General features: G+C 50.8%; 1 protein-coding gene across 2 annotated transcripts in view; it reads left to right on the top strand.

Annotated features, from left to right (window-relative positions):
• Positions 1–1694: 1694 nt before the first annotated feature.
• Positions 1695–21786, top strand: part of Rasa3 (RAS p21 protein activator 3) — a 109603-nt gene continuing 89511 nt past the window's right edge. The window contains exon 1 of one of the 2 annotated variants that reach the window (XM_036209484.1): positions 1695–1928. In XM_036209484.1, coding sequence (XP_036065377.1) covers positions 1874–1928 — 55 coding nt within the window. In that variant the 5' untranslated portion in view covers positions 1695–1873. The remainder of the gene's footprint in view (positions 1929–21786) is intronic. The other variant, XM_036209487.1, reaches the window with a different exon arrangement.

Below are 21786 nucleotides of genomic sequence, written 5' to 3'. Positions count from 1 at the left end.
CCTCCCTCCCTTTCTTCTTCCCTCCTTTCCTTCCTTCCTTCCTTTCTTCTCATTCTTTCTTTGGAGACAGGGTTTCTCTGTGTAGCCCTGGCTGTCCTGGAACTTATTCTGTAGACCAGGCTGGCCTTGAACTCAGAGATCTGCCTGCCTCTGCCTCCTGAGTGATGGGATTAAAGGCGTGCACCACCACCGCCCAGCTTTTTGTTCATTTGTTCTGTGGTCTCACGTTAGTTTTGGTCATGGTGTTTTATCACAGTATAGAAACCTAAGATAGTCTTTGCATAATTCTGTGCTGTCTCCCCCACCCCACTCCATCCCTGCCCAGCCGTGAGCTTGCTAGGCAAGTTCTCTACCACTGAGCTAAACTCCCAAGCCAGGAATTCAGGACTCTTTGTTTGTTTGTTTTTTGAGACAGGATATCTCTGTGTAGCTTTGCGCCTTTCCTGGAACTCACTTGGTAGCCCAGGCTGGCCTCGAACTCACAGAGATCCACCTGCCTCTGCCTCCCAAGTGCTGGGATTAAAGGCGTGTGCCACCACCGCCCAGTGGAATTCAGGATTTGTAATGTGTCAACCTAGAGGGGCTCCCTTCACAGAGCCTGACTGTGACTCAGCAGCTTTTGGCCAGTTACAGCCTTCAGCTGCTCTGGAGTCCCAAAGCCTTACTGATAGTCCTGGTTTGTGCACCATGTGTCTGTTCTCTGGTAGCTGGTGACAGAGCTACCGCATAGCACCAAGGGGCTTTTGTGTCACACCTTTCTTTCAGTTGGTGTATCAATGATTTAGCCCCCTTGACTCCACAGCCAGTGCCGGCTCAATTTTCAGATCTCCTAAAGGCAGTGTATTCTTCCCACAGGTCTCTCATCCAGCTTTCACTGCTGAAGGAAGGGCATTCTTCCAGGTCACTGCAGAGGTCGCCTCTGTCACCCCTCCGCACCCACCTGGGCCAAGTCTGTGGAAGACACTTCCCGTGCCTACTAAAAGGCAGCTGAGGAGCCTGGAGCTCTTGCCCCTCGAGAAAGCTGGGAGTTGTCCCAGCTGCAGGGAAAACTTCGTCCTAGTGGAAGGTTCAGGATAGGACCTCAGAGAGATCTGATTGCTGCAGAGAGCCAAAAACCCGAAAGTTGGATGGACACCAATCAAATTGCCAATAAACACCAGATTTGAAGGTCCCGGGATGCCAAACTCAAGGCCCACGTAGAGGCTGCCCAAGTACACCAGGGGGCAAGCAGGGTTTGCCTGCTAGGCACCGGGTCCACACGGACCTCACGTTGGCTGTGCATCACCATCCGATTTCCTCAGCGCGATCGGCAGGTGTCTCTTCTCTTAGGTGCTGAAGCTGGGGCCCGAGGAAATCTTTTCCTCCCATCCCTTTGGCTTGAATATAACCTTTTAAAATTTTAAGCACAAGTCAGTCTCGCGGAGGCTGGCTGTTAAAACACAGAACAGTACTCAGGATCCTCTCTTTGTCCCCGGTCGGAGGAGACCAGATCAGCGGGGATCAGGAGAACCTAAACCGCTAAACCCGGTGTCCCTTCCGATCCCGCCTCAGAGTCGGACTCCGCCCCCTTACAGATCCGACCAAAGGGATGCAGAGTTTGGCAGTAGGCGGAGTCTGACGACCCCGCCCCGTGCGGAGCCCTAGCCAATGAAGATCGGGGGTCTGGCAGAGGAAGGCGCCCACCGCCCCGCCCCCGAGCTCTGCCAATGGACGGGCGCGAGGCGGTGCACCCTAGCAGAGCGCGGACCGCAGCGCGCGGGGCTCCGGGGGCATCCGCCGCTCGGCTCCATCTGCCGGCCTTGTCCGCCTGTCTTGTCCTCCTCCTGCGGCCGCGCTGCCGGGCCCTCGCGCCTTGGCGAGGTCGACAAGCAGCATGGCGGGGGAGGAAGAGGGGCTGCGGGTCTTCCAGAGCGTGAGGATCAAGATCGGTGAGGACCGCGGTGGTGTGGGCAGCTCCCCAGACCCCTGCTCCTGGTATCCGGCCGGGCTGGACCAGCTACTCGTGCTTCCCCGCCCAGTCGGCAGGGTTCTCCGTGGCACTGCGGGGGAGGCGGGAGCTGCATCAAGGGGGCGTCTGTTTGTGTGCGTGAGCGCGCGTGGCTGTCTGTGTGTGTCCGTGTGCGCAGGACAGTCCCCGGACCGCTCCGGGTCTCGGGCGTCCGAGTTTACATGCACGAGCACACGCGGTTCCGTCTGGGTGCTCCCACTTCAGGGATCAGGGCTACTGATGTTAGTCTCCGGGTGTCCCCTTCACAGTTGTGCGCAGGAACTTCCTTCCCAAGGAGGGGGCGCCCCTTCACCCTTTCTGCTGTGCGGTGCTGCAGGTTTCGAGGCCGTGCGCGCGCGACCGTGTGTTTGCGCGCTGCAGGCGTGGTGATGGGGCTGCCAGCACCTCCCCCTCCTTTCATTGAGAACTGGCCGTGGGAGCTGTGGCCGGCAGGCCTGGCATTCAGGCTGCACTCGGCTGTTCCGGACTTCGGCAGCAACGCTGGGGGCAGGGAGTGAAGTAGATCTGGGGTGATCTGGAAAGGACTTCCTGATTTTTTTTTTTTTTTAACCTGAAGAATTTGCTTTTCCCAGTTGCCTTTTTTTTTTTTTTAATCTTGTGAGTGATGTGTGAGTCCACTTCCTAACAGTGGTTTACTGAAGTGACCGTTACACATCGAACCATTAACGCACTGGGCAAGGGCCAATTTTCTGGAAGGCATTCTGGGTCCTAGCGCGCTGTTCCTGTAGTCTTTCCCCTCTGACCTGCGTTCCACATACTGGCCTGTTCCCACGTGAAAAGGCCCCTAGTGGGTGGCAACAGTCACAGTCTAGTGTTATTTGTTGATGACATTCGATGCTGTCTGAAGAATGCCCGCTACGCGCAATCAGCGTGTTGCTTCCTGTCCGCTTTATTTTGATTTTGAATCATCGCCGAGACAGTTTGATCTTTGGTTCAGAAGCACTGCGGATACCATGTGGTGCCTGGGCTCCCAGAGGGCATGGGAGGGATTTCTCTTGCTGTTGTGCCTGGCTTCGCTGTCAGTTTCAATCTGAGGAATGGGGCTGCTTCTGTCCGCTGTGCGGCAAAGAGCCCCTGTGTGAGGGTGGCCAGCTTCGGTTTCCTTCAACCAAGACCATCTCACCAAGTGAGTCCACCGGGCTCCAGGGGTGCCGAGCCCCTCTACTGGAGGAGAGCAAGGAGGGTGGTCTTGTTGTGGAATACTGTTAGGGGAGAATCCAGGCCTTCAGGTCAGCAGGTAACAAGGGTTCAAGACCTTCCTGTTCTGGCCAGTGTGCCTAGCTGAAGCTACTGTGCACAGAGAAGGGTTCTAGTTCTCATCAAACAAAGAGGGTTTCTCTTCCAGAAGGACACAGGAAGACAAGAGGGAAGGAAAGGCTCTGATACCCAACCTGTCTGCCAGAGTAGGGTCTTCGCCAGAGGAGCAATGGTGGGGACAAGTCACAAGGTCTCTCCTCTGTTGATACATTTCGAATAAGGATGTGATTGGAGCCTTCATTGCCTCTGATTACATAGGGGGCTGGGCAACACTCACATGTTCAGGATGGCGGCAAGGAGGTTGGGTAGAGATACCCAAGCTCCAACTACCTGCTCCCTAAATGTGCTCTGTCTCCAAGAGGCTTGTCTTTCTCAAAGGTCCTTACCCACAGGGCTCATCAAGAGGGGTGCCTGTGTGCTCTCTGGGTGGAGTATGCAGGGGAACACAGCTCTGCATATAGATCCTGCCTCCTGCGTCCGAGCACACGGGTGGGTGTGTTGTGTTAGCCCTTTGGAGCCCAGAAAACAGCTGTGGCAACTGGTTTGGGTTTGGTGTTGCGTAGCTGCTCTGTTTGTCTGATACCACTGGGGTTCCCAGGGAAATCCCATCAGACTAAATAGGACTCCTCGCAAGGTGGGTGGTATGCCGGGCTCCCTGTGTGCCGGGTTCCTGGGTTTCCTTTTGCAGGTCTTGGTCTGCGGTCAGTTCACTCTGTGATTAACATCTGCCTGAGTGTCACTGGCTGTGACATTGTAGTTGACTTGAGGGCTGAACTGTTGACCGTCCTGCCTGCCCTGTTTCTCTGTCTCTGTCTCTCTCACTTTCACACACACACACACACACACACACACACACACACACACACACACACACACGTACGTCACTCCTCAGAGCCTTGTCTCCAGACACTTTGGCTTCCAGCAAGCCTGCTGGTGCCTTGCAGGGTGACCTAGAGGAACCTCTTTCTTGTCACAGCCATTTTCCCATCTGAATAAAGCCGGGGCCCGTGTGGGCTGCATCCGGTGGGAGTGCACGAGCTGTGATCTGTCCTAGTCCACACCCTCCCCCACCTAGAGAAGGAAAGAGAGACAGTTTCCCCTAAAATCATACAGATAAACACCATTACCACTGTTGTAAGAACGTAGGGAAGGGGCCAACGCTGTGAAGCTGGTCTCTACTTCTTGGTTTTAGAGCATAAGATAGTATTGGTTTCATCAGAAATGAATCTGTTCTTCCTCTTTCTCATTCTGTCTACACTTTGCTTGTGTAGAAGAAAAAGCCACAAAAAAGTAAAGTATCTTAATAATAATAAAAGAAAGAGTATATTTTAAATTCCGTCTTGAGGAATCTGTTGCTTCTCCATTTAAAATTTGCCTGGTTGTTTGGATGTGTTCTTCTGTGCACTTAGAATCTTAAGTATCCGTAGTAACAATTACTGCTTTGTTACAGCCATCTTCAGCCATCACATGTGACTGACCCACGCTTCCTTGAGGCGGCTGTATTGAGGAAGTGTGTAGCCCAGCTCTCTAGAGCCGATGCTGGCTGGTGATTGGGTGGATAGCTGTGGCCAGAGCTCATCTGCCCAGCTATTTTGGGCCTACTGTTCCCTGTGGTTGCAATATAGCTTTACTTCCCAGTCATGTTTTCCTTTTGCATAGTATTTATTACTTGTTTTTAAAGGCGCTCTCTGGATAAAAATGTTGAGTGTTCTAGACATAATTATCATCCGTCGATTAATAAATAAAAATTCAAAATTCTGGCTTTGCATTCCCAGACCAGAAATGTTCTCTTGCGCTGATATAGCTTTTCTTCATTTTCTTTCTGCTGGGGTCTCTGTTGAGCTCCCCGGGTCCCCAGGAAGGCAGGCTCTGCTTCCTGTGTTCCCACTGGGCTCTTGGTGACTCCAGTCCTTCAGCCTGGCTGTCACAGCAGCCACTGCATCCTCGCTGAGGCTCTGTGCTCTTGCTCTAGGTTAGAATGTGGTAATGGAGAAGCACAGTGTCCAGCAGAGCATACAGCAGTAGCTCCTCCCACCCTGCAGGATTGGGCTGCTGTGGACCAAGGCTGGTTTCTCACTTACAGTTCTCTCCCTTGCCTCTCTGCTGATGACAGAAATCTCACCCGCATCAGGCAGAATCAGCGAAAGGAGGATGATCAGGAGTGCAAGATGGGGTCAAACAGGGGTGTGAGCTGGCCTGGCTGCTCAACCACGAGTCGGCAGCAGTTGACAAAGCCCCAGATTAAGGGCTGGAAGCTCAGCCCACTGAGCAAAGTTGCTATCTCCACTAGCCACAGCATGTTGACACCAGGGTTGCTGTGGGTCATATAGCAGGCCATGGACCTGCAGGGGGCAGTTACGCTTTATGGGTTAACACAGTTCTCCTGGGCCGGCCAAGGCTGGATTCAGAGAGAAGAGGTGTTTTGTGAGTCATGGCAATAGCCTTTGTGATACAGTAGCTTCTGGGCCCGAGTTTAAGAAGATGCCGTGTGGGCCAAATGTGGTCCTTGGCATGGGAGATTTTAGATTCTCTTGAGCTCTCTCATGCTAAAATTAACTTGGGTATTCCATTAACCAAGCTCAGCTCAGCTGGCTGGGCTATTTTTAGCTGCCCAGGACTAATGTGCAGATCTAGGCTGTACCTGTGGAAGCTTGGAAAGCTCAGGGTTGGATTGCTTCGTCTTGCGGATCCAGGTGCTGCCTGCTGGCATGCTAGGTTGGCTATGCCTATGGTGGGCAGAGAGATGCAGATCTCAAGTGAGGGGTTTGTGCACATTGTCATATTGTCTCATTAATTTTTTTTTTTTTTTTTTTTTTTTCCGAGACAGGGCTTCTCTGTGTAGTTTTGGAGCCTGTCCTGGAACTCACTCTGTAGCCCAGGCTGGCCTCAAACTCACAGGGATTAAAGGCATTCGATACCACCACCCGGCTGTCTCATTGATTTTAAAGATTTTATTTTACTAGTAATTTTACTTATTTGTGTGTGTGTGTGTGTGTGTGTGTGTGTGTGTGTGTGTGTATACACATTCATGTCATACCTACAGAGGCCAGAAGAGGGTATTGGATTCCCTAGAGATGGCATTGTAGGAAGTTGTTGTGAAATGCTCAACTGTGCTGGAAATTGAACTCAGGTCCTCTGGAAGAGCAGCAAGTGCATTTTACCTCTGAGCCTATATCATTAATTTTAATTTCTCACATGATGTCCATGAAGGGTGATACACACACACAGACACAGACACACACACATATATATAAAACATAGCTAGCCTGTGTGGCCTCTGGACATTTCCTGTCAGTTCACAAGGGCTTTTACTTCCTCTATGATCTTAGATTTGGATGGTGGTGGCTGGCAGGCTAGAGGGGAGCTTTGGAGAGAGCAGGCAGATGATGCTGAGGAGGTTCAACAGGGCACTGGTCCATGCTTGTAGACAGCAGGGCTATGCTGATTTCATTGCTGACTGAGCAGGCTGAGGCTCAGTGACAAGTAGGTGCAGGGCTGGAAACTGAGAGGAGCCATAAGTCTGAGCAAAGGGATCAGCCTGAGGTTAGACTTCCATGAATTAGCCCCAAAGTGCTGTGTGGCAGCCGCTCCTGAAAGGCAGGACGTATTTTGATTTGACTCCCCAAAGCTGATTGTGTATCTGAATGCGTAAGTCATATACACGCATACACACACACACGGAGGAGCTAACTGCAGCTGGCCTAGGGCAAGAGACAGTGTGTTTTAAGTGTGAAAAGATTTAGCAAAAAAAAAAGGATTTTGCAAATGGCCTTAGAAGGTCCAGGTGGCTGAATGACCTTGGAAGGTGGGTTGGCTGGTCTTTAGGACCAGAGCCCCAGACAGTCAGTGAGGAGAGGAGGTGATGTTCCGTTCTTGGAACAGAAACTCAAGATAGGGTGGCGGTTGGTTCTTAATAACTCTGCAGTTTTAGTAGATGAACTCTGGCCTTGGTCTCATTTACCTAAGTGGAAAGTGATGCTTCCATTGAACCAGTGATTGCAGATGCACCCAGGACTGGGTCTTCGCTGACAGAGGCTTGCAGCACAATCTAAAGCTGTTGGTTCTGTCAACTTGTACAAATTAGAGTTTCACCCAAGTTGTGCATAAATAAGAGGGATGAACTTTGACTAGTGGATAGGGGTTGAAGTGTGAGGAGAGAAGGCTTTGGCCCTGTCCTTGGAGAGAGGATTCCATGGATCCATGGATCCCGGTGTCCCTCCCTGCCTCTGATATTGTGAGGCATCGCTGGTTGAGCATGCAACTTTGGGCACAGATGATCTGGCCCGGAGCTTCCACCTTGGTGAATAGATGGGCCTCCCTATGGGGCAGAAAGCACATGTAGGTAGGTCGTGTCAAGGCTCACATATATGACTTGTAGGTGTTGGTTGGCTTCTGGAAGGCACAAGGTCAGTGAGTGAGGTATAGTTTTGCGTGTTGGGCTGGGAGGGACCTCATGGGTCACAGTTGGTCTTCTGTGGGTGCCTGTCAAGGTATGCTGGTCTATCCTGTCAAAGTCTGAACCAGATGCAGAAGAGATGCACAGCTGGACTGTTCCTGCTCTGAGCAGATGGTGATCACGTACAGAAGTGCCTTCTGCTCAGCTCTGTAGTTCAATAAACCAATAACAGCAAAGTGAAATAAATGCTAGTTGAAAGGGTGATCGCATCATGGAGCATCCACAGAGGGACAAGGGACACTGACTCTGGGCCATTGTGCACTGCATGAGACCGGGACTGTTTCCTTGGGTTCTACTCTGGGCTTTCCCTGACTGTGAAGAGGCTACAAGGAATGACCCCACAGCAGGTAAGCTCCTCTCAGGGCTAAGATGGTCAGTCAGGCTTCTCTTTGGTTTCTTGTGAAGAAAAGAATTCACTTTCTTATCTGAAAGTGGTTCATATCAGTGGATTGCCTTGCCAAAGCCATGCTTTCATCTCCAGGTGGGTTTTCCTGGCTTGAAGCAGCAACTCTCCAGTCGGAGAGGGTAAATCTAGGTTCTGAGTCAACTCTTGGGGTTTGCTTCTGTGCTGGGCCATGCTCACCTTGGCACTGCCAAGCAGCACCAATGCCAGCCACTGGTAGAGGAGCTGAGGACACACTGATACCTGTGGAGGGTGGTTATGGTCCCGACCGGTATTTCTCACTTTTCATCCAAGGCTCGGAGAGACAAGGTGGCCTCCCACTAAGTTGTTCTGTGGCGTGTCTGCTTCTCAGAGCCCAGGAGTCTTCATGATTGGCAACGATGGTCCTTGTGGACTTGTCCTCCAGATAGGAATGACCAGCCTCTGAATGAGTGCCCTTCCTTCTCAGTACATTTTGAAAGCAGCCTTCGTGGAACTAGTCCATGGAGCTCAGCTCTGACCAGTGCTGATGTCACCAGGCAACACGGAGTAGAGAGAGCTGAGGAGTCAGTGTCAGGGGTGACCTTTTATTTGCAAACCCTGTCCCAGCTCAGCGACATCTTGTCGGGTGAAACCTTCAGACCAGCATTACAAAACATGACAGCCTAGAGATGCTGCTCTCTTCTCAACTTTGGCTTCCAGGGTACTTGACCTCTCCCTCTTACTTAGTCCTCTCAGAAGAGGTGAGATTCACTCTCTCCTCCTGGAGAATTGCTGCCTCGTGCCAGGAAAACCCACCTGGAGAAGAAAGCATGCCTTTGGCGAGCAGAAAGTGGGTTCAGTTTCAGTGTGGGGACGTATCTCAGTCCTAAGACCCTGAGCCTCTGGGCATCTGCTTTGTTTTGGCTCTGGCTAACTTGGGATTTTCCAAGGCTGGGGTCAGACTGGGGCACGGGGCCCTTAGCATCCAGGAACATGAGGCACTTCCGGAAAATTCATCTGTGTGCAAGCCCCAAAGGCCCTGGCCAGCCTGCACTCCTGTCTAGAGTCTGGGATGAGTGTTGTGGTGGGGTTGGGTTTCCCATGGCCTTTGGGGTGAGGGCTGAGCAGGGGAATTCCAGACCCACAGATATACAGATGGCATACTTAGCCTTCTTGGGAAGCCTTGCTGGCCTAAGGCCCTTGATGTAGGCAGGCTGCTGCAGGAGGGAATTCTGGGAAAGCTCAACCACCACAGAGCCTAGAGAGGACACTACTTCTTGTCCCAATGGCTGGTCTCCAAGACTCTGCTGATGGATTCAGAGTTTGTGCCAGATTTTCATCTTGTAGCTGCTTCAGCCATCTCCCTGAAGAGAGTATGCATTTCTGCTACCCAGTCCTTGAGCCTGGCCCTAGACGGGGCACAGGAAGAAGGAAGCAGGCTGCCGGCCTCAAGCCTGAAGGGGCACTGAAGATAATTCCTGAGTGTCAAGGCTATCTCTCAGTAGTGGCCACAAGAGCTGTAAAGTTGTTGACCTAAGAACACACAATAGGGCATTTCCTCCACCGTGTAAAGCTGAGTTCTAAGGGCTGGAACTGTGCCCTATGCTTGTCTGGACCGTTGGGGGTCTGACACTGGCCACCACTGGCGCTTCCTGAGGCGTGAGGTTGGGAGAGAGAACTGACCTGCACCCATGAGGCCAGCATTCAGGTTAAGTCAAGGGCCACTCTCTTTTTTATGAGGTGTCCACTTCTTGTGATATGGTTAGGAGCTCATTTACACATGCACACACACGTGTGCACACTGGGGCCACTGCAGGGCAGAGCTTCATGCCCCAGCATGCACAGTGTAGCAATTGTGTTGAGGGTTGGGGTTCTACATTTTCCAGGATTCGTAACAACAGGAACAGGTCACTCATTGTGAGATTTGTGAAGTTTAAATTGGTTCAGATTTTCACAGAGTCCTATACTTCTCCTGTCACCTGCATATGGGTGGGGCTTTGTCACCTGGGGTCCAGGAACCCTTCAGACAACTTACCTCCTGCTACTATGGCTTTGGTATTAGGGTGCCTTCCATTCCCACGCCGTAAGATCTTTTCCCACAATTGTTTTGGATTTTTACGTATTTTATATTTGCGTAACACACTCATGTTCTTAGGCCTGCAGTTTAGAGTTCTTCTGGCATTTCTTCTTTTTGTTTCTGACCCGTTTCCCTTAGGTGGCTTTTTCAGGCAGGAGCCAAGGCTCAGCCTCCTAAGCCCTGTGCTCAGGAAGCCATAATGATTCCCAGGTGAGGATCGAGCAAACCTGAATCCTTATCTTTGGGAAGGAAGCCATGGGCAGGTGCTGGGAGCTTGAATTCAGTAGGTAAGATGTGACCAGGGACCCCAGGCAGGTACGAGCCATAGACTGTTAATGAGAAGCATGAAATAGATGCCTGCAGATCACTGTTTGGACAGGGATTTGTTGGAGAGGGTTCATGGGCAGTTTCTACCTGCAGGTTGTTTTGGGCAGAGTTGGTGCAAAGCCCTGTGCCAGGTGGACTTTTGCCAGAGGGTGAATGAAGCTGTGTCGGGATGATGCCCAGCCTCTTTGAGCTGTGCTGGCTGCACAGCCTTCCGGCTATTCCTGGGATGCAGTTCCAATCCCCTTGAGGAGTCCCGGAGGCAACATCTGAGACATTAGTGTGGCTGCCCGGCTCCCCAGCTGGTCCCATCCGTCTGGAATCTGTGACATTCCTTTTGCTGTTCATCATTTCCTGCCTTCGGAGGCACTGCGTTTAGTGTTTAGAGAGAGCGTTTCTGAGTATTGGAACCCAAGAATGTGTTTATGCATGGCCTGAGTGGAAACCAAAGGTCACATGGAAAGAAAGAAAAAAAAAAGTTTTCACTGTTTTTGCCAAGTGTCTTGATTTCGAATTTTGTTTCGTGAAGTATGTTTCATGACGCCTGCCGGGAAACTTGGTCTCCTTTGCTGTTCCCTTGCCGAGCCCCAGGATGTAATTTTCTCCAGAGGGCTAGAGGGACCAGGTCAGGAGGGTTTGGCAGGCAAAGAGGTCCCATGGGGTCTTCTACCCCGAGTCAAACACACTTGCTTACTCCTTGTGATGGTCATTCTTAGCACCAATAGTGTGGTTCATCCCCCAGCCTCAGCTCCTACTCCGTGGAGGCCACCCACCTCAGGGCTGGCTGGCTACACCATCTCTCTAGCTGCACTGCACCTCGTGTGTTGTGGACATAAGGGTGTTGCCGCCGGGTGAGGGGCTGGAGGCTGATGGTGCGGGCAGGGTCTTGAGGCAGATCAGCTGCACGAGTTTGGAATCTGATGGGCAGGATTGGAGGTGTAACTCTGTGTGTTTGGATTCTGGTGTGTTTCAGAGTGGCTGGCTGCCTGGGGAATACAGGGTAGGTGTTACCCCGGGGGGCTGCTACTCAGGGGCTGCACACAGGTACCGTGCTTTGGGATTCATCTTCTCCTTCCTAAGATGACCTCCCAGTTCCCTGGTCCTTGTTATCAGAGCAAGGTAAGAGTGATAGGTCAGCCTTTTTTCCAGAGTGGACATCAAAGAGAGGGCTCAGAGGGAGGCCAAGTGTGTGTGTGTGTGTGGGGGCTACCCCCCACATTTCCCCAGAGTTTTGAGCGAGAGCAGCAGGAAATATTAGATAGGATTTATAGTGTGGAGATAAACAGAAAATACAGGATAACCTCAAGAAGACCTGGAACCTATTCCAATGGGCCCTGACTGTCTCTGCCCCAGAGTATTTATAGAGACGCCAAGAGGTGGAGCAAAGGACCTCCTCCCCCAGCACAGCCAAATGCAGACCATCTCAGACACCTGCACTCAGGCCTGTGACCCCAATCATCCTCTATGCAGACCTGCTGGGTAAAGCCACGAGGAACCTGAAAACGGGCTCCCACACAAATAGGCCCCGGGAGAAGGTTTACCCAGGACCTTGGCCTCCCTGGTCATGAGCTGATGTAGAGGTAGGACCCCATCATTTCCCCCTTGCTGGCTCTAAGGGGCCCTGTGACCCCCAGATTGGCTACACATGGTTTGCTGTCAGGTCTGACTGAAACCCGGGAGGAGAGGCTGTGTGGTGCCCTGTTTATGCGTGGCCTTCAGCACCTGACGCCTTCTTCCCGCACTGACAGCAGGTCGGCCCAGTGCACAGCAGAATCGATGCTGCGCCCCTCTGCCTGAGTCTGCCATCCCAGAGTCGGGAAGGAAGCGTGTGCAGAGGGCAGTTCTCTCTGATGCAGAGGTTTTATCAGGCGGTTTTGTTCTCCCCACCCCACCAAGGGTCATTTGGTCATAGCTGGGTTGTTTGTTGCATGGTGGATGCAAGCCATGGGCATCCGTGGGGCATGGGATGCTGAGGTGGAGCCCTTGTTCGATGACATTTTTGAGTAGCATGGTGGGCGGAAAAGTGGCTGTGGGGATATTGTGAACACTTGTGGACACCGAGAATGTGTCCGCCTCAGGTCCCCTCTTCAGGAAATAGAATATCACATTACTGTCAGTCATATTTCGGGAGCAGGGAGCAAAGGTCTCTTTGTTCATCTGCTGGAGGAAAGACTCCAAAGCTGTGTACCGTGTGACTGCTGCGTCACAGTCTTGGGTGCGGATCCAGGGGGTAGAGGTACTTGCAGTTCACCAGCTGGGTGACCGTCACACGTGACTTGACTTTCCTGTGCCTTGGTTTCATGTACAATGAGAATTATAACAGCCCCTTCCTAGGAGTGTGGAGGATTGGATAGTGTGTGAAGCGCCAGTTCCGTGTGGGCACAGAATAAGTCGAGCCTGATGTTGTCATTGCTCCCATCTGGCTTTTTATCTCACCCAGGAGCGATGTGGGGGTTGGTGAGCCAAAGGCTGGGCTGTGTGTGACCAGCAGAAAAGCCTCATAAGACTACAGAGTTTGCCTGATGAGTGGGCATCACGGGTGGAGTTGGGCTGGGAGGGTAGGAATTTGTGGGACCCCTGTAAACCAGAGCCCATGCTGCCTGGATGGGAAGGCTGTGTGTCCTGCATTAACTGGCAGTGTTCAAATTCCTTCCATAGTGTGCTCCAGTCTACCATGAAATGCTAACCATGTTGTGACCCCGTGCCTATGTAGAGTCTTTATACCGTGTCTGCTGCAGGGCAGCAGCAGCACCAGGGTGTGGAGTTGTACATCAAGGCTGCCTTCCCAGAAGCTGTGACTGGGCTCCCTGTCACTGGCAATAAAGAGTTGCTACAGGATACCGAAGCTGAATGAAGCGCTTGAGTGTGGTTGCAGGTAGCCTGAAGGCACTCAGCATAGTCCTTGGCTCTGTGCTATTTCCTGGACTGTCCTGTGGCCGTCTCCACGACACAGGCCGCCGTGACAGCAGATGCAGTGTGCTGTGGTAAGAGTGTTGAATGTCCCTGAAGGCCTGTGCATCAGAGGCTTCATCTCCAGGTTGATGCTGTGGGAGGAAAGATCTTTGGGCAGTGGGGCATGGAGGATGCTGTGGTCCTGAGCCCCTTCTTGTCCACTCTTGGTTATGAAGTAAGCCGCTTTACTTTTCTCCACACTATCCGTCCATGGTGTGCTAACCCTCGCCTAGAGTGCAACCTCCCGTGGCAGGAGCCTCCAGGGCGGAGTGAAAGCCGACCTCTCTGTAAGGTGAGGAACACAGGGGATAGCTCTTCAGTTTATTTTGCAGAATATAGGAGGGCTCCCACATTGGGCCCAGCTTAGAGCAGACCCTACATACCGTATAGCCCACGTATGGACAGGCAAGGTCAGGTTCAGCGCTTGGGTCCCAGTGTTTTTCTCTGAGGTTCTTGCTTGCTTTTTTGTTCATTTGCTCGCACCCAGCAAAGCTGACTGGGATGGCTCTACCAGGATGTCCAGGAACACTCCTCCACAGTGGCACAAAGGTAACAGATACCTCACAGCTCATAGGCAGGAACACCGTACCCTCCTCACCTACAGTGAGGGCCTCAGGGGATCTGGAGGGACTCTGGATTGCTAGACCTTGGCTCTGTGCACCATGAGGCATCCTGTCACTGGAACTAGTCATGCTTAGGCCTGTAGCTGCCCACGAGGGCTGGGTGACTTGCTGGTAACATTTCAACTCCAGAAAGACCAGGAATCTCCCTGGCTTCATTCTCATAACTCTTCTGGGGCACATTGGGCCACTTTACTGTTGATGCGTTTGGAAGTAGAGCCTCTGAGAAGTCAGCACTGGAGGAGTGTGGGAAGCAGGTCAGTCCCGTGTGGTTTTAAAGGCCACAAGAACCAACTACTTTGTTTTTCAGCGTGAAATAAGGTCTGGGTTCATTGCATTCTTAGCAAGCAAATGGCTAGTTTTTAATGGGTGGAGCTCATGCAGGCTGTCAGAGCTGGGAAATGCTGACTGTCCTGGCCCCTCTCCTTACCCTCAAATGTGTAAGACCCATATGTCCCGTAGCTCTTTCCAAGATAGTTTTGGACGCCAGTCTAATAAAGGAAACGTCAGGAAATCCAGAATAGAAAGTTAGCACATGGCCAGAGGAAGTTCATTTTAAGCCCTACAGATAAGTCTGACTTTCTAACAGTACCATACCAGTCAACTTGCTGAAGACAAGGGGTGTCTCCTTCACTCCGGGAACTGGGGGTCGGTATCTACTGGGAACCTGGAAAAGCGGGTTAGGGGTTTTTGTTGTTTAATGAGCTAGGGAATGTCTGACATCACCTATTTCACAAGCTGGGTCTGGGTGTCCTGTTAGGCTTCTCTTATTGTCAGGAGCCACTCAGGAGTCACTGGGAAGGAACTCAGCAGTAGTCCGCATTGTTTATGAACCTTTCTTTTCTTTATGAGCAGCAGCTTGCAGGGAGGCCATGGCTGGCATGCTTGCCTCCCAGTGTGTCTCTCTGTCTCTGGTGCCTGTGCAGGAGCCCTCCAAGCCTGAGTCTCTGCACATGGGTGTCCGTGCTCCTTGGAAGCAGAGTGAGCAGCCTTGCAGGGGAACACAAAGCAGGAAAGCTGCCTGTGGTCATGGAGGTGTGTTGGTTCAGGATGAGTGGTCAGGAATCATTCATACTCTGATTCCTGCCCACTAGATAGTAGGGCCCTATACCCTGTCAGACTTCCCTCCTGTGGTACTGGGTCAGCCATTACCATAGCCTGGCTACTCTGTGGTCTTAAGGCTTCATAGCATCCCTGTGCACTCCCCACCCCCAGTCCTTCTGTCTTACCCTGGGCACTCTCCATCCCTCATTTCTTTGGAGTAAGAGGAAGGATCCACCCTATCTGTGCAATATCTACAAAGGACATGCTGTTCTGAGTTGCACTTGGAATCACCCCCAAATGACTCAGTGGCCCTCTAAAAACATATTTGTTAGTTCTAGCTTGTCCCAGATGCTGATTTGCTACAAGTAAGGTATTTGGAGAAGCCGCGTAGTTAGAGGTTATTTGGGACAGAAGGCAGTGTGCCTGTAGCTGAGAGTACTGAGCATTGGTGTGGCATTCTGAGAGACTGGATGTCCTATGGGTGGGAAGTGGCATTTCCTCTGTGAAGGCATCAGCCAGTACAATTCAGTCTGTGGTCCAGCTGTGGCTGGCACCGGCAGCTGCTATTCTGCAGGTTCCTGCAGCCCTGACAATGGTGGCGACAGTATGCATGGTGGATACATACTCTTGGCTTGTTGGTTTAACTACATGTCCAGGTCCAGGTCTATGCTAGAATTGCATCCTGCTGTCCATGTGGATTGGGGCTCTCTGAGTAATCCCAGCGTAAGGCCAATGTGAATGTGTTGAGTTCAAGTGGTGATGCTCCTGTACAGACCCTCACATGGCCGAGGAACCACTGTGAGCTCCACCTGTGTGGTCTGAGAACTGGGACACTTGGAGCCTCACTGCTGTAGCTCAAAGTAGCCAGACAGTGTGTCACGGGGTAAGTGTGACTGCATGTCTGTGGATGGAGCCTTATTTATGGACACTGACATTTGGGCTGCACATAATTGTCTTATGCTCTGAGATATCTTCTTGATAAAGTTATTTGGAAATCTAAAAGCCATGTCTGGAGAGATGGCTCAGTCAAAAAATTGCCTGCCATGCAAGTATAAAGACAAGTTCAGATCCCTAGCGTCTGGGTAAAATCTCGGCACAGGAAAGTGAGAGACCTGGGAACACTCACTCCTCAGTGGGATCTCTCTATCAAATCCCTCCCCTCATGGCGCAGGGAGCGCTATGGAAGAGGAGGGGGATTGTAAGAGCCGTGAGAATAGATGACATCAAGGAAACAAGACCGTCCAGACACACCGGGCCCGATCCACTGTGAACTCACAGAGACTGTGGCAGCATGTACAGGGCCTGTGCAGGCTAAACCAGATGGGGTCCCGGTGCTGAGAGGTGATGTAGATGCAAGCCCTCACCATTAACCCAGAAACCATCTCCAAGTGCTAATCACCCACAAAGGAAAAATTAGTTTTCTCCAGTGGAGTCTCACTGGGTACACAAACTACACTTAAGGGCAGGCTCATGTCCAGCAGATGGCCAACACAAAACAAACTCAATATTTTTGGTGGTGGTGGTGGTGGTGTGTCTGACAATGCTTTGTCTGGGACACTTTCTTTTTTTACCTTACAGATCTTTTGCTTTTCTATTATCATTTCCAATTTTGTTTTTATAGTTTTTTTTTTTTTTCTGTGTGTGAGAATGTGTGTGTCTCATTGTATATGTTTCTTGTGATTTTTCTTTGGTTCTTTCTTTTTTTTTTTTTTTTTCTATTTGTGTGGTGGGTATTGTGTTCCCTGAAATATTGTGTGTTCCCTGAAATAAACATATCTGCGGTCAGAGAACAGACAGCCACTAGAACAGAGCCAGAAATGGTGGCTAGAAAATGTGTCAGAGCAAGCCATAGCAGAAGTTGGGCGGTGGTGGTACACACCTTTAATCCCAGCACTTGGGAGGCAGAGCTAGCTGGATCTCTGAGTTCAAGGCCACTTTGGAAACAGCTAAGTATGGTGACCCATGCCTTTAATCCCAGAAACCCAACCTTTAATCCCAGGGAGGGGGGGCAGAAAGAGAAAGGTATATAAGACGAGAAAACCAGGCACCGGAAGAGAAAAAGCATGCAGTTAGTTAAGCATTTGGTTGGTTTAGCGTTTAGGCTTTGGAGCAACACAGTTCAGCTGAGAGCCTTTTGGATGAGGGCTCAGAAGCTTCCAGCCTGAGGAAACAGGATCACCTGAGGAACTAACAAGATAGCTGTGGCTTGTTCTGCTTCTCTGATCTTCCAGCAATCACCCCAATAACTGGCCTCAGGTTTGTTCTTATTAATAAGAACTCTTTGAGATTCATGCTACATATTTGCTTCTTTGTTTTGTCTTATTCTGGTTTGTTTTTATTTTATTATTACTTTAGATGCCTGTTTGTATTTTAATGAGAGAGAGAAAAAATGGTATGGATTTGGGTGGGTGGGGAGGTGGGGAGGATCTGGGAGGAGTTGCGGAAGGGAAACTATAATCAGAATATATTGTATGAAAAACATATTGTATATTCAATAAAAAGTAAATAAAATAAAGTAAAACCTGGGCATGGTAGGAGACAGCTATAATCTCAGTGCTGGATGAAGGGGCGGGTAGGAAGGAAGGACCTCTGGGGCTCACTGGTTCCTCAGTCTGGTAGAATTGATGGGCTCCAGGTTCACTGAGAGGCCCTGTCTTAAAAAATAAGGGAGAGCCGGGTGGTGGTGGTGCACGCCCTTAATCCCAGCACTCGGGAGGCAGAGGCAGCATGTACAGGGCCTGTACAGGCTAAACCAGATGGATCTCTGTGAGTTTGAGGCCAGCCTGGGCTACAGAGTGAGTTCCAGGAAAGATGCAAAGATACACAGAGAAACCCTGTCTCGAAAAAAAACCAATAAACAAACAAACAAATAAATAAAAAAATAAAAATAAAGGAGAGAGAACAGAGGAAGACATTAATGTTGACCTCAGTTCTCTACATGCATGCACATACATGTTTACGCATACCCATCTGCATACATATGTATACCCACATGAATGTGTACCCTCCATACACATACACAAGCCAAAAAAATATATTAAAAAGCCATTTTTATCTTGCATTGGCAAACAGAATAACTGATTTGGGGCTTCAATCCATCTTGCTGACCCCGAGCGTTGGTGTCTCAACACAGGGCAGCCGGCAGCCTCAGAGCAGGGGTCCAGGCCTCTAAGCTGCTCACTCACCAGATTCTCCAGGTTCTCTGCCACTGGTTCCCTCTCCCCTCCTTTTTTTTTTTTTTTTTTTTTTTTTTTTGATTAGATTCTGACCATTTCTTTTCCTTGAAACACTATGTTTTCTGTTTATAGAAGGAATGTTTCTCCCCAGTCCACATTCAGACCACAGCTAAGTGAGGCTGCTCAGTGTCTTGTGAGCATGAGAGGGTCTGGCTTATGGTTCGTACCCTGTCCTGACATAGGGCTTGGCTGTGTCAGAGCCTAAACTTTTTGAGGGAAAGTTCCATGCCCCTGTCCTATAAGCTGTGGGAGCTGGTTGCCCTTAGGGAAAGCAAAACTTGGAGAATCAGGGATTAGGGAAAGGCAGAGCCTGCTTCTGAGGACCAAACAACTCCCTGAAGTGTTTGGGTTGGAATTCTCGCTGCAGAAATTTGTGAGCCAGAAGCACAAAGACCCCCCGGGGGGGCGGGAGGAGGTGAAGCCGAAGAGGGGCATCCCTGGTGGGAGCACTTTGTCACCATGCTGGGAGCTCCTGCCATCCTGGGTGAGCTTCTTGCCACGCCACTGACATGTGAAGCCAGCACCCATTTCTTTGCTTTCACCTTTTAGGGGTGCATCACATGGTACTAGTTTTTGTTTTTGTTTTTTTTCTCCACAAGACCAGTGTGCATAGCAGTGCTCTGCCTGGGGGATATGGGTGGTTGTGAGCTAAAGTGATTGCAAAACAGGCCCAGGCCTTCCCAGAGAGGACTGTTCCTCTTTAGTGCGGGAGTGAGCTGGTACTCCCCACTGTGCAGGCCAGCGCTAGACACATACTCCCAGCTTGGCCTCTCCTCCCCTTGCTTTGTGGATGCTCACAGTTCAGAAGGCTTCCAGCAGATGCGGGTGTGTCCCTGTGAGGAAGCCATGACAGGACTTCTTCAGTCGAGTAAGGGGACCCCCCACAAACTGCCCCAATACACAGTCCACTCCCCAAGTCCCCGAGCTGGGCTGGGACTGGCTGAGAACTTCTGGGGGCCTGATGTAGGATCAGACGCGAAGGGGAAGCAGAGGAAGAGGCAGAGGGTGTCTCTTCTCTTTCCTCAGGTCTCTACCCTGAGTTCTCCCCAAATCCTGCTCATGTCATTTGTGGGTTCCTGGCGATTGTTGCTCTAGGTCCGAGGTTCTCAGCCTTCATAATGCTGAGACCCTTTAGTACCGTTCCTCTTGTTGTGGTGACCCCCAAGCATAATATTATGTTCATTGCTACTTCATAGCTATAATTTTGCTACCGTTGGGAATGGTGTTGCAAATATTTTTGAAGGTAGAGGTTTGTTGAGGGGGACATGAACCACAGGTTGAGAACCATCAGTCCAGGTCTTTCAGGTCTTTGTATGACTTTTACATGTGTGTATGGAGCCGTGATGAGTGAGGTTGTATGATCACTATAGAAAGTTTGGGGAAATCCAGAAAAGCAAAGTTAAAACGTGTGTATCTGTGCCTCCACACTGGGGTGCCTTGTGTGTAGTAACCCCCAAACGGCGCTTTCTTCTGGAGGGCTGGGCTTTGTCTGTGGGTATCTGAGACCTGGAGCGTGTTCACTGGGTGGTGTGAGCTCTCTGGGGCTGGCTGTCTTGCACAGTTTCAAGTTGACCCCATCCAATATTCTCAGCCTGTGTTGAGGGGAGACCCTCTTGTCTAAAAGCTCTCTGACCCTATGGCCTAGCCACACGTTGACTGTGTGCATGGCCAGCCCTAAAGGCCGTAGTTGGAAGGTACCCGCGGAGGTCTGAAGGCCCTATTACTGTCCAGACGAGGACCTGCAAGTTTTGTTGGGTGGGCAAAGGATGAGCAAGACGTTGTTTTCAGGGATTTGGTTTTTGCTGTGACATACTGGCTGTGGGTTGTAAGAGCTGTTTGGATCATCAACCTAGTTCCTCGTGTCTTCCCCACACCCGTAAAAAAGCGAAATAGGAGTTTCCAAGCCAGCCACGTGTTTGTTGGCTTTATTGTGTTATTCTCTGCCTAAGATGATAAGTGTGCGGAGTGTTGACTGAAATTACGTTTTGAGACCTCTCTTGATGCCGATGTCTCTCTCTGATCCTGGGTCAGCAGGTGGGTAAGGGCAGTGTGCCAGCGGATGGTCACCCTTGGCTCCAGTCCTAGGATGTTGTTGGCAGGAGGGATGCACAGTGTGTGGCTGTCTGGCAACCTCCTTTTTTAGAACTCTGCTGGCCCCAGTGGGAAAGTGGATGGGACAAGGTTGTTCATTTCACACATGCAGTATGTCCCTGGAGACTGAAGCAAGCAACCAGAATTGATCCACTTTACTGGTAGGGAAACTGAGGCTTGAAGCAGCTTCCATCTGTCTTCTGCTGTCTTCTATCTTGGGATGAATGTCCTGCAGTGAATACAGGCCTCTGTTTCTGAGGACCCAGGGCCATGTGGTCCTGTTGGAAAGGACTACTGTAATGCGCACCCTTCTCTGGTGGCAACTGGAGATTCAGCTTGTCTACTGAAGTCTGCTAACTGCTACTGGCTTATGCTGGCTGTGACTTCTTCTGTCATAGGCTTTGTGCCTTCTGGGCTGACTGGGTACCTTGGGAGGTGATGGGAGAGGAGACAGGTGCTGTTTTAACTAGGGCCCAGAGTCTGCCTGAGGAGTACATAACAAAATGTCAAGGAAACTGTCCATAGTTTCACACTGGATGTGGGGAAAAGAGAGCAAGCATGTGCCACACTCTCCTCCAGCAGGCTGGAGGGTAGGAAGACCAGGCCCCAAAACTCCTGCATCAGGCAGGAGGCAGGAAAAGCCCTTCTTCACCAGGGAAGCCGTTGATGGAGCACCGTGTCTGTCTCCAGGGTGGTGCGAGCCCAGGCTTAATCCGGGCGTTGTCTTCTCACACACATCGGCTTCTCTGCCTTCTGCCTTTCTTTCTGCCTGGGTTTGGTGGAATTTGGGGTCCCTAGTCAGGTTCTGGAGCCCAGTGAGGATGTTTGTGAGATAGTGGAAGTCAGTACTGGGGATTTCCTGCGAGTACGGTTGGTTTTAATCCATGGAAGCTTGAGGTCAGCTGCTGGCAGGATAGTCAACGACAGTCTCCACCAACTAGAGACTTCGGTTCTGGGAGCTGAAAATAGAACCGGTGGAAAAAGAACCATTTAGAAGAGGCTTAAACTGAAGATGGAACTCCAGGGAGCAAGGTTCAGAGTGAAATGGTTCTGTTGAGGCAGAGCTGGAGAAAAATGGCCGCCCGCGGGGTGCGGAACCTCTTGAAGACACGTCCCTAATCAGGCTGTGTGTAGTTAGGTAGAAACGGTTACTTAGAGTTGCAGTAAAGTGAAGACGCTTTGAATTTTGGTTATTAGCTCTGGTTAAACTTTAAAGAAGAGAAATTATGGGGATGCTTTTGAAGAAAGATTTTATGTTATGTATGTCAGTGCACTGTGTGAGTGCATTGCCCCTGGAGGCCAGAAGAAAGTATCAGCTCTCTAGGAACTGGAGTTACAGACGGTTGTGAATTACATC

The sequence above is a fragment of the Onychomys torridus genome, chromosome 17 (genome assembly GCF_903995425.1).
Source record: "Onychomys torridus chromosome 17, mOncTor1.1, whole genome shotgun sequence".
Classification (NCBI taxonomy): domain Eukaryota; kingdom Metazoa; phylum Chordata; class Mammalia; order Rodentia; family Cricetidae; genus Onychomys; species Onychomys torridus.
The sequence above is the reverse complement of the archived record's forward strand: the minus strand, read 5'-3'. Positions and strand labels throughout refer to the sequence as shown.